This window comes from Canis lupus, chromosome 22 (assembly GCF_011100685.1).
Source record: "Canis lupus familiaris isolate Mischka breed German Shepherd chromosome 22, alternate assembly UU_Cfam_GSD_1.0, whole genome shotgun sequence".
Classification (NCBI taxonomy): Eukaryota; Metazoa; Chordata; class Mammalia; order Carnivora; family Canidae; genus Canis; species Canis lupus.
Genome location: NC_049243.1, coordinates 6343206 through 6355894, shown reverse-complemented (window position 1 = coordinate 6355894; position 12689 = coordinate 6343206). Strand labels below are relative to the sequence as shown.

Here is a 12689-nt window from a genome sequence, read left to right as displayed (position 1 = left end):
AATTTATTTATGATAGGCACACAGTGAGAGAGAGAGAGGCAGAGACACAGGCAGAGGGAGAAGCAGGCTCCATGCACCGGGAGCCCGATGTGGGATTCAATCCCGGGTCTCCAGGATCCCGCCCTGGGCCAAAGGCAGGCGCCAAACCGCTGCGCCACCCAGGATCTCAGTTTCGTACTTTTAAATTCAACTTTCTAAGCAAGAACCAAAATCTACTTGACCTACAATTCTGAAGCCAAAGCTACAAAAACTGAATTTAAATTATTAGGAAGTTAAAACAGTTTTCCTGAAAAAAAAAAATTTCATACAACTTTCAAAAGGAAAAAACCTACTGCATTCAAGGTACATCAACGTGATGACTTTAACCACTTTTTTCTCATCAAGGGCTTACAGGTAAACATTGGTATGTTCCACGGTAATTCTGTTATTTGCACAAATACACAAATCAAAGGAGTCTGCCTTCTTTTCAGGTTTTCAGCCACTCTAATATTATTTATGGGTCTTACCTCTTGTTGGCTTTATTAGCAAAAATACCAAAATACTTAATTGGAAAAATGGCTTTAAATATTAGCTGTTTTACTACAATACATGTAACCAGAGGCAACTCCATCTCTCTAATAAACTAAGCTTCAGTTTAGTCGCCAGTAAAATAGAAAAAACTTAACCCAGGGTTGTTGAGTTGGTTTAATGTGATGATAAATATTAACTGGATCTAATTCTAACATTTCTAATCATGTCTGTGAACTGAAATACTGACTTACGTACTATTCTTATTTCTAATGAATATAAGCCAAGCAATTCCACTCTTAAAATTTATGTTGTCATTACAGATCAAATCTTGGAGCAATGACTTTATTAAAATTTGCATCATTCTTCATATTCAATAGGGCAATATTCTATAGTTAAGACAGGTATATAATGATAGTAAACACATTTCATACTCCTTTTCTAAAAACCCCACTAAGATTACCAGAAAAAAAATGAATTTTTAAGATATAACGACATAAGCTCACAAAAAATGAAGAGAATGGGTGAAAAGACAATAGCTACAAAAATTCAGAAACTGGAAAGCAGATGGTTGAGTGACAAATGACTTAGCAAACACTAGAAAATCAAATCTTTAGCAAACAGTGGAGAAAGCCAAGAACAAACCCAATTTAAACTGTAAAATCCCCAAAAGACTCAGCAATTGGCAGGACCACATACATCCAAAGTGGGATATGGGGGAGAGAGGGCGATAAAATAAAGAAAGATTGTGTAAATGTCTTTTTAAGAAGTAACCAGCACCACTGATACCAACCACCCCTCCCCAAAGCCAACAAAAAACTGAAAATATATTGTCTGAAGAATATAAAACACAATATCCCAAGATTGAGAAAATCAAGTATAGCCAGAGGCAGGAAGACATACAAAAAACAGGATGCCTGAGTGAAGAAATATATACGGGGATACTCAGATTCCCCCAAGACCTTTTACCCAACTTCCCTATCCCCCACAACCTTCATCTCAGGCAAGAAAGAGACTTCTATAGGGGATCTAACCACCTCAAAGACATGAAGACACTGACATTAAAAGTCCTCTAACCAAACAGCCCAGTCTAGTTACCATACAGTAAAGATAACAAGGCTCACTGAGGATTTCTAATTAGCATTTTACTCCCCTATTCACACACAACCACCAACCATCCAAGGCTACAGAATGTTAAAGATAAAGACCAAAGCGCAAAAAAAAAAAAAAAAAAGACCAAAGCAAATACAAACTAAGAAAACAAACCTAGGGGACACTGATCACACAAGAAGAAATATTTTTTAAAAATAATAATGTTTATATATTCATATAAGAGAATGTACTATTGTTTCTATAGCAGGATACTATTTAGAAGGAGCAAGGACCAAAAAATAAAAGATTTGGGAAATTAAATATATGATAATACATGAAAACCTCAATAAAAATGGAGCAAATAGAAAAGGAGATGGAAAATAGTAAAATACAAGAAAATTAGAAAAAAGTCAAGAAGATCCATAACCCCAATAAGAGTTTGAGAAAGGGAAAAAAAATAAAAAAGAAAATGGGAAATTATAACCAAGACCTCATTAAAAAAAAAAAAAAAAAAACTCCCACGAATTAAAAGATGGTTCCAGGGGCAGCCCAGGTGGCTCAGCGGTTTAGTGCCACCTTCAGCCCAGGGCATGATCATGGAGATCCGGGATCGAATCCCACGTCGGGCTCCCTGCATGGAGAATGCTTCTCCCTCTGCCTGTGTCTCTGCCTCTCTCTCTCTCTCTCTCTCTGTGTGTGTCTCATGAATTTTTAAAAAAAAATTTTTTTTTAATTTAAAAAAAATTTTAAAAGATGGTTCCATATCAAAAGGGCACACCAAGTACTCAACAAGATGGATGAAAAGAGACCTACAGAAGGACCCATTACTATAAAATTTCCAAACCCTGGAAATAGATACAATCATAAAAGCTTTCAGAGAATTAAAGAGTGAGAGAGGGGAAGAGAGAGAGGAGTAAAAAGGTCAGAGAAAAAATTTAAAACAACACACAATATTTGAGAAATGAGAACTACTCAGACTTCTGAAAAGCAATATGGAAGCTAGAAAGCAATGGAGTAAAATTATAAATTACAACTTTACATGTAGTATTCTTAACCTAACCAAATAATCAAACAAGTGTCAGAGTAAACTAAAACCTTTTTTTTTTTTTTTAAGATTGTAAAGAAATCTCTACATCCAACACGAGGCTCAAACTCACAACCCTGAGATCATGAGTTGCATGCTCTACAGACTGAGCCAGCCAGGCACCCCTTAGAATTTTTTCTTTTTCTTTTTTTTTTTTTTTTTTTTAATAATCTCACCCCAACATGGGGCTCGAATTCATGATCCTGAGATCAAGTGTCACATGCTCTATGAATTGAACCAGCTAGGCACTCCTAAAACGATTTTAAAACATCAAGTAAATCAAGAATGAACATGACATGGATCACTGCAAAATGGAAAGCCAACCCCAGGAGACAGTGAAGGGAATCCCACAATAATGATTGTGTACCAGGTCTAGAAGACACTCAGTCCAGAATGAAGGTCAGAGGGACATGAGACACTGCCTCAGGAAGATAAAATTGATAACAATACCTGGTATGTCTGAACATCTCAAGGGACACTCAATGAAAAGGTGAATTAGTGATAATTACAGCAAAAACTAAGCCACAGGGTGGGGCAGAGACACTGAACTTCAGCCAGAGCACCCTATGGTAAAGCTAACAGTCAACAAGTCACACAAGATAAGCTCTTTAGTCTAATGTGCAAGCAGATGACCAAGAACTACCAGACATCTGAGGAAAGGCTCTGTCCCATAAGGCAAAGCAAAAATGGGCATAAAGCCAATTCGGAGGAAACAGATGAAAACCTGGGGCGGGGGGGGGGGGGGGGGGAGGTACCTACTACCATTTCTATATGCTAAGTAATATATAGAAATATATATACTATACATTCTACATGTACTAGATAGCTGGGGTGTGGTGGAGGGAGGCAGGCAAGTGTGGTACATTGTACAGCACATGAAAAGTGTTATTTTACAAGAATGCTGAAATCATAACCATTAAGAAGAAAGGGTGCCGTGAGGTAAGGGAGATTAGTGGAGTAGCTGATAACAAAATTAAATCTTCATTTTCTATCCAGGAAGTTAATAAAAGCAAAACAAAAGCAGAGAGTATTTTATTTAACACACACTATACTGGGCATGTGAGTTAGATACAGTTCTAAAGGCTTTCCCAAATTCATTTCCTATGACAACCCTATTGACATAGGTACACCCCCACTTTTTTTTTACATGAGCAAAATGAGGCGTAGAGAGAGGTTAAGTAGCCCAATGTTACATAAAACAGTTGACAGAGAAGATTCAAACCTACAGTCTAATTCCAGAGTCCATGCTCCTACCCATCAAAGCCATGTTGCATATCCAGTAACAATACAAGCATGTTGTTTACAAACTAGGAGGTAAACAGGACAAGGATTACTGAAAAGAGGTAAGTGACTGCTTTTGGGAAAGGAAAAAATGGAAAAGGAAGGGGACAGGAAGCTTTTGTTTGTTTTGATAATCATGTAAACTTTTTTACTCTTTAAAGTGTGCAGGTACAACCTAAATAAAAAGTAAAGCCTGTAGCTTAGTATTCTATAGTTAAAACATTTTATCTAATGCTACCATCCTCAGTAGGCAAAAATGAGTACTACTCCTATTTCATAGATAAGACTTTCCTTCCTCTTCAACAAAATTTGAGGGCCCACTACATAAGAGGCATTTGTATTCAGAAGACAGAGATAAATTCACCTCAAATAATGATGAGGTGAAAGAAGTGCAAAAAAGCAAGTGTCTTTATTCTTTTCAATTTATTGCATATACTGTATGACCCTGAATCTCTAATAGCTGTGCTTAAGATGAGAAACAATATAAATTTTAAATAGTGACAGAAAAAAAAAAAAAGAGAGAGAGAAAGGTCAACTCGTTAATTTGTTCAAAAAATATTTAGTTCTTGCCCTTAAGGAGCTCAGAGTCTTGTGAGGAAGACAGGTAAACATAATTATAATTGAATGAGTGCAGTGTGTTACATAGAGGAATACCAAAAAGTGCTAAGGAAACAACATGTTCTGGGTAAAGGGAATGCTTTAGAGGTAACAACTGAGCTGAGTCTTAATGCGATGAATAGAAGTATGACCAATTTTACATAAAAGGCTGTACTAAGAGTTGGAAAACACAGAAGACCACAGATCAGTGTGAAATGCCTATATTTTCCCTGTTTAATAAAGGTAAGTTCATGTAAAAGGATAAAATAAGACATTAATACCTTTTCAATGAGAGTGAATTTTAAAAAACAAGATACATTATTATCTTAACCCCTGACCCATGTTTCTAATTTATGGTCTTGCCCAATGATGAACTGAAAGCATGTTCCACATACCTAATAAACATTTTAAGTTTTAAAGAGTTAAGAGTATTATTTCAAAAGAAACCTAAAGAATAACCATCTTTCATTTGCCTCACCACCAAAAAAAGTTACATCGCTAACACGGTTTCTAAGTCATAATATTGAAATTATAACGTACCGCCCCCCTTCTACCTCTTGAAGAGAGAAATTGGTGAGCAAACCTCAGAAGATGCAAGTGACACAGATGTTATCATGGAAAGAAAAGGTAAGAATTTTTTTTATAATCATTATCACTTTTTTCTCTCGTAGATATTCTCAAACTCCCTTCCAAGGGCAAGTTTAAATGAAACATTTCTTTTCTCTAAACTTTGGGGATAAAAGAAATAATTTGCAGTGAAACACCATGAAAAAAAATAATATACATGTTTCCCCTTATTGACTTTTACAGGTATTTTAGGGGTGACACATTTTGATTTTTCAGCATTTAAAGGATAACTATGAAACAAAACTTTCCTGGTTTTGATGACTTTGATGTTAACTAACAAAGGTTCAAATATGTAGTATATTCAAAACAGGTAGAGTCAACTCAAGTTACTTCACACCAATATTCAATCATACTTCTTGTTCATTTCCAAATCTTTCTACATAATTCGCCCCTAATTAATCTTCCTCTTAGTTACTGTATGGAAAAGTTAATTTTGTACTAAATACCTTAAACTGCCCTCTATCCCTACAATGAAAAACCTACTTCTAAGTGGCAACATCTGACTTTAATTGTCTGGAAAAGCAAGTTGTGGAAAGCTCTATCATGCCCTACCACCAGGGGAAGAAAAGGAGAAAGTCAACCAGGAGACCACAAATGGTAATTAACAAAAATCGTGGCAGGTTTCAATTCAAAATGTGTGGTTTTCATTTGTGTATTTCATCTGTCTTTTATCTTGCTGGAATCAGTATGCACATAATACCTGATTTTCAGGGGCTTCACTCAATCACACACTCTAGATTTAGAAAACATTAATATTTGGGGCAAATAATTATTTAAAATTATAGTGAATATTAGTAACTACAGGTGTGAATATTGACCTATGAAACAGAGTTTTATCAGTAATTATATTAGGACTCTTAAGGAAACCACATCCTAGAAGAGGTCCTCTTAAGTAAACTTTGTATACGTGATACGGAATTCATTTGGTTAGGTAACAAGGTTTTAATTATATGACTCCTGAAAAAATTATAAAAATCCTGAAAGACAAGATTTTAAATTATATCAATTAACCATACTTTTAACTAACATCTCTTAAGTAATTAAAAAAATATATGTATCGTGAAAACCTCACTGGAACATTTGGCCTTTGTTCTCTTTTTCTAAAAACTGCAATTCTTTTGAAATACTCTCAATTTTTCCAAGGTGAAAACCACAAAGACACATTTAGGATATAAATTTCCAATTGGTTTGATGAAAGTTCCATCACAAAAATCTCCAACTAATACTAAAATAATTAAATGTCTTTAGAGCTTATGCCGAGTTGCATGGCTAAAATAAATAGCCTTGGTCATTAACTCCCTATGATGCTATTTTGATCAAGGTTAAGTCACAGACCTGCAAATCTGTGACAAGAACATTCCTTTAAAAAATCAACTTTGTTTAAAAGCCATGTAGAATCATTAGAGATTTCACAACTTTCTAATCAGTCAGCTTAAAGGACACAATTTGATTCAGTGGCATGGTTAGAGCATTATTTCCAATTCAATCATGAAAACACTGGTTTAATAGTTTTTTTTTTTTTTTTGGCCTTACGTATTTTTTTTGGCAAAGAAGGGAACAGGTGGAATAGATTAACAGGAGAACAAAGTCTTATTTCCATGCCCCTATAAATCCAACCCTTCAAGACTTTCCTTATTCTTTAAAATGGCTACCACCTTGATCCACTATACAAAAGGGAAAATAAAATGTACAGACTACCACTATCAAAGATAAATCTGGTTATTTTGACAGTGTAAGCCCCCCTCCCCCATGACATACTTTCTAAGATTCCCATTCCTCTTCGGTTCAGATAAAATGACCATTAAATAAGTGTACAAAAGTTGGTCAATTACAGTATAAGGGTAACCTATATAACCCAGACTAGGTCATCTTTCCTATAATGTCTGACTAGGAAAAGCAGGTAACATTATCTTTTGCAGACTAAGATCAAACACAGTAGAAGTGAAAAGGAGAAACATTCGTGGGAACCACAGCACCCCCCCGCCCGCCTCCAGCCCCCAGAGATGATCATAAGTATTTTAGTAATTCAAAGGAATGGATGAACTATTAATATAGGTTAGCAAAAATCTTCTGTAAGAAATCCCTTTAAAAAGCATAACAAAAAAACACCTGGTGCCCTCAGACCTATACTTAATACTCAATAACTATTGTCAAATAGTTTGCATACTTACACCCACCTGCTATCTCCACTCTGAAACCATTCCATGACACTCTTGCTCTAGGAAACTTACCACGAAAACGATTTTCACACACAAAAATGAAAAAAAGAGGTAATGCTCTCGACAAATTTTGTGCATGTACAAAGCTACTCAATAGATTCACTACTCTGAATCCGTTGAATGTCTGCAGAAACACGGCATAATCTTACCTCTCATCCTCGCCATCCACCAGGGGTGTCGTCAGCGGTAGCACCTTCAACGGGAAAAGAGAAGCAGAGGCTGCTAGGCTGCTGCTACTCCCATCTGAAACTGCTGACATTCCCCCACTGTCACCACTGATAGTCTGAGGTAAGCCAACTAAGGAGGGTTCCGCTGGGCGCCTGGCATCTTCAATTTGGCTTCCAATTGCCTGAGCTAATGATTGTGCAGAGAACTGAGTAGAACTTAGTGGGATCTGTTGTGCCAGAGGCAGATTTATATTAGTTGCTATCAAGGGAGGTTGACTAACACTCTGAACCAAATTACCATTTTGAGTGGCAGGGGTTTGTGCTATATTCTGTGGTGGAACCAAGTTTGTTGGGGCAGAAGGCATTCCAGAAGGACCAGCTGAACTAACCTGATTTGTAACAGAAATACTACTAGCAGAGGGCAAAGGACTAACTGCAGGCAACTGCTGCGAAACTTGAGCTACTGATTCTACTCCTTGCGGCTGGGGAGGCACAGTTAACAAGGTACTTTGGGGTGCAAGGACCAATTGTTGAGGAAGGCTCGAAGCACTAGTTTGAACTCCCTGATGAATAATCGCGGTTTGAGCAGGTGAAACTATCTGTGAAGACGGAGGAGCACCTTGCTGAATAACTGAAGGTGTGACTTGGGTAGAGGGCTGCTGCACCGCAGTAGCTATGTTTGCCTGTTGACCAATATTTGCGATTTGACCGCCAGTAGGTACCACAGATCCTGCCGTCTGAGCCTGGCCAACAGGCTGGCCAGAGGCCCCTGCAGGTTGTGCTTGGATTGCGGTGGGCTGCACTGGCAGCTGGATGCTCTGTGGCTGGGCCGTAGGAATCACGGTCGATCCTGCTCCCACGCTCGCAGCACTGGGCTGTCCCGAGGACACCGCTGTTTGGAGCATCGGCGGCGGCGGCTGCTGCTGCACATACTCTGAAGTAGGATTCTGAGTCACCGGTTTACCATGGCCTGGGACCATCTGTGCAGATACAGTCGGTTGCTGTTGTCCATACTGTAACTGTTGGGGTGGTGCCCCTGGAAGGGGAGCTTGCACTGGAGGAGCCGGCTGAGAATATGGCAGTTGGGGTTGAGCCAAACTGGAAATGGAAGGCTGCTGACCTAAAGCTGAAGTTACACCAACCACATTCACAGGTGATGGCTGGATACCCGTCGCGGTACTGAGAGTGGCTTGCAGAGGGACAGGCTGAAGACCTGGCTTTTGATAGCTCAGTTCTTGCGACTGCAACTGTACTTGTGTGATCTGTGACTGAGAAATACTCTGTGGTATACTGACTGCTGAAATACTCTGAGGACCAGAGCTACTGAAATCCATCTGTTGAAGAGCCATACCTTGAAGAGTTGGCTGCTGCTGCTGCTGCTGCTGCACCACCACAGTAGGGGCTCCCATCTCTCCACTTCCCACACTCTCTGTGTAGTGACTCAGTGTGCTGACACTACTGCTCACTGAACTCCCACTAGTGCTCTCCCTCTCAGAAGTCACTTCTGGGTTTTGTTTTACAGTTTCCACCACTTTATTCATCGCCACACCTTCTGCAGCAGGTGCGGCGTTTTCTTTCTCATAGAACTCGGTGCAAGTCCATCTACCTTTCTTAAAAGGTTCAGAACTAGAATCTAACTTCACAACTCTGAACCTCGACGTGTTAACTGTCGGTGGCTGCTGCTGACTGGAAACTGATCCCACAGTCATCCCTGCAGCTGCATTAGGGGCGCTGTTAACAACAGCGGAGGAAGAAATAGAACCATTGCCCATGCCACTCAAGATATTCACATTCACACCGCTGCTAACTCCAGGCCCGACACTCGCACTAGCAGCACTAGGGATATTGCTCGCATTTATACTGGCATTACTAAGCATGCTGCTTGTCACGCTAGGATTAAAAGTACCCACAGCAGTGATGTTAACATTATTCACCGTAGTAGCGCCAGTAACAGAACTTATACCTATACTGCCGGTAGTACTTGGAGCTCGGATATTAGTCATTACGGATGCAGGTGAGCCTCCCGATGATACAGCAGAAGTCGGTGCAGCTGGTGCAACGCTGTCGGCGCTTCCAGGGGCAGAGAGTTTTCTGGATCCCGGGCTGGAGGGTGGCCCTCCGGGAATGGGTGGACTGGCCACGCCGGCATGGGATGGATGGTGGTGCCCGTGGTGGAGGTGGTGCCCGTGATGAATGTGATGGTGGTGATGGAGGTGGTGAGGATGAGCGTTCCCATTGATCACAACGTTCTGGGGGGGAAGGTGGGGCAGATGAGGCTGCGGGAGGTGGGGCTGGTTGGGAGACACTGCCCCAGGTGTCTCGGCTTCCTGGAAGTTATTCAGAGTCTCTTCTGAGGAGCTGCGCTCAGGCTCCCCCAAGTCGGTCGCCCTGGAAAGTGACACATCGAGGATCTCGGAGGAAGACAGATCCTCCGTGTGGGACTCGTCCAGGTCGTCGTAGCTCTCCGTGTCCTCGGCGATGCTGTTGTTGGAGCTGATGCTGGCGGAGATCTGAGCCGGGGTGACGCTGGTTATCTGGAAGCCACTTTTCTTTTTCATCTGAGTCCCGCCCGGCGCGAGGGGCTGTGCCTGCAGCTGAGCCTGCGAGAGGAGGTTCAGGCTTTGTGGAGGCGGAGGCTGCGGCCCCGACGTGGAGGATGCGGCGGGGGGAGGCGGCTGGAGCAGCGACGGAGGCGGAAAATCCTCGGAAGATGTGACACTACTACCGACGCCGGTACCTGCCGCGCTGAGCGCAGAGGCGCCGCCGCCGCCGCCGCCGCCGCCGCCGCCGCTGCCCCTTCGAGGGAACATCGCCGGGTGCGCCATCTTCCTAGCGCTAATGTCTGCAGCGGCCGCGGCCGCCGCGGCGGTGGACTCGGGCGGCTGGTGCATTGTGTCGGGGGCCGGGGGGGCGGAGGAGGCGAGTGCAATTTCCTTCTTCTGCACCGTAATCTTTGTATTCGAGACGCCGGGGAAGAAAACGGGACCTGACGCTCCGCCCGGCGCGGGTCCGGGTCCTCCTCCTCCTCCTCCTCCTCCTCCTCCTCAGCAGAAGGCGCCGGCCGCTCCTGCCTTCGAGGGCGAGCTTCGGGAAGGGAGGATGAACGAGGGTGAACGGGGCGGCCCGAGAGGTGGGGGAGCGGGGGGGACCCCTTCAGTCCTCCGCCATTCACTTTCCCCTCTAGTCTCACACCCCCCTCTCTAGTCCGCCTTCACGTGGGGTGCGGGGCAGGAGGGAGGGGGCAGGGGAGGGTGGGGGTGGGGTGGGGTGGGGTGGGGTGGGGGGGAGACGAGGGGGAGGAGGAGGTGGGGAAGCCGAGAAATGCCCACCTTCTCCGGCCGACTCGGGGGCACCGCAGCCCCTGCGGCGGCGGCCGCTGCAAGAGCCTCCCGGGCGCCGTGCACCGGCCGAGGCGGCGCGGAGCGGGGGCCGCCGTCCCCTCGCCGCCCCCGAGCCCCGAGCCCCGAGCTCAGGGTCGCTCAAGCCTGTCCCCTCCCGGCCCCGCCGGCCCCGCTCGGCCCTCCCCGCCCGCGCCCCGCGGACCCTTTCAAACCCCCTGGGCTCGCGGCGGCTGTTCCGTGAGCAGACGCTGGCCGCGGCCGGGGCCGGGGCGGCGAGGCTCGGAGCGGGGCGGCGGGGCGCCCGGTACGGTGAGCCCAGCAACGGGGCGCGGGCGGGCGCGCAGGGACGCCGGGTCCTCGCGGAGCACGGCCGGGGCGCGGCGGCGGCGGCGGCGGGAGCGCAGGGACCGCTCCATCACTGGCAGCCATGGAGCCCGAGCATTTTCCTCCCTCGGGGCAGGCGCCTCGGCTCGGCACGCGTCCTCGGGGAGGAAGGGGCCGGCGCCCGGGCCTCCCCGGGGGGCGGCGGCGGGCTGCGAGCCGCTCGGCTCCTCGTCCTCGTCCCCGTCCTCGTCCTCGTCCTCGCGGGCGGCTCCTTCCTCGGCGGCGCTGGGGGCCAGACGGGCTGGTGCAAGCGACTGCAGCCGACGCCGTTCAAAGGAACGGGAGGTGGGGTTGGCCGGTGTCGGCGAGTGGGTGGGTGCGGAGGGCGGGCGGGCGGGGAGGGGGCCGTGGTGGTTGTTACTAGTGCTCTCCTCCGGCTCCGCCGCGTCCCCCAGTCTCTCGCGGCAGCGGGAGAGGAGGGACCAGCGCCCGAGCGCAGGAGGAGGAGGAGGACGAGGAGGAGGAGGGGCGACCGCCGGCGAGAGGAGGAGGAGGCGGCGGCGGCGGCAGGGGGGAGGGGGAGGGGGCAGGCGAAGGAGACGGAGGAAGATGGCGTCTGCGCATGCGCCCCGGCGCCGCAGACAGAAAGCCGGGTCCGGCGGAGGAGGCGGCGGCGGGGCCTCGGGCCTCGCCGAGCGCCGGAAATTGCCGAAGGCTGGCGGAGGCGCCGAGGCCGCGGAGAGAGGGGAGGGGAGGGGAAGGGAGGGGAGGGGCGCTTCGGGCGGGGGAGCGGATCCGGGTCGGGCTGCGCGGCTCGGCCCGAGTGGGGGCGGGGCGCGGGGCGCGCGCGCGCAGGTTAGGTGTGTCCGCTCTGTTCTCGCTCGCGGCCGGTGCGCGTGCGCGGGCGCGGGAGCGGGCGCGGGCGGGCGCGCGGCAGGGGAGGGGGAGGGGGCGGGGCGGGGCCCGGGAGTGCGCGCCCCGGGGAGGGGGTGGGTGTCCGCCCCCCCCCCCGCCCTTGCCCGCCCGCGGAATGGGTAATGAGGCTTTTCTCCGCAGCAACAGCATCACGAGTTGCAGTTCCCAGGAGCCCGCCGCCACCGCCACGACACGACATGAGTCAGGCTTTCTTCCTAGGCGCGTGGCGGAGCCCTCCTCCTCCCACCACCACCCCCCTCCCTCCCCGCTGCACCTGGGCGCGCCCCCGGCCCCCTGCAGGCGGAGCTCGCCCACCCCCCACCCCCCCGCCCCCGCGCTCCTGCGCCCCGAGCTCCGCGGACCGCGCCAGGCCCCAGCGCCTCCTAGATAGGGGCTGCCTTTTGTGCAGTGCGGTGGTGACTGCCATGCGGTCCCCTCGCCCTTCGACGGGCCGGGGTGCGCCAGCCCCGGCAGCTGTTGCAGCTGTTGCAGCTGCTGCAGCTGCTTGCTCTTAGCTGCCGGGGTTCCTCCCGGG

General features: G+C 47.2%; 1 protein-coding gene across 6 annotated transcripts in view; it reads right to left on the bottom strand.

Annotated features, from left to right (window-relative positions):
- Positions 1-10765, bottom strand: part of TSC22D1 (TSC22 domain family member 1) — a 130769-nt gene extending 120004 nt beyond the window's left edge. For 5 of the 6 annotated variants that reach the window (XR_005376256.1, XR_005376255.1, XR_005376257.1 and 2 more), the window contains exon 1: positions 7557-10615. Coding sequence is in view for 3 of the 6 variants with exons in the window: in XM_038569591.1 (XP_038425519.1) it covers positions 7557-10465 (2909 nt within the window). In the remaining 3 variants the exon portion in view is untranslated. Of the gene's footprint in view, positions 1-7556 lie in introns of all 6 variants that reach the window. The other variant, XM_038569589.1, reaches the window with a different exon arrangement.
- Between the last annotated feature and the right edge of the window lie 1924 nt (positions 10766-12689).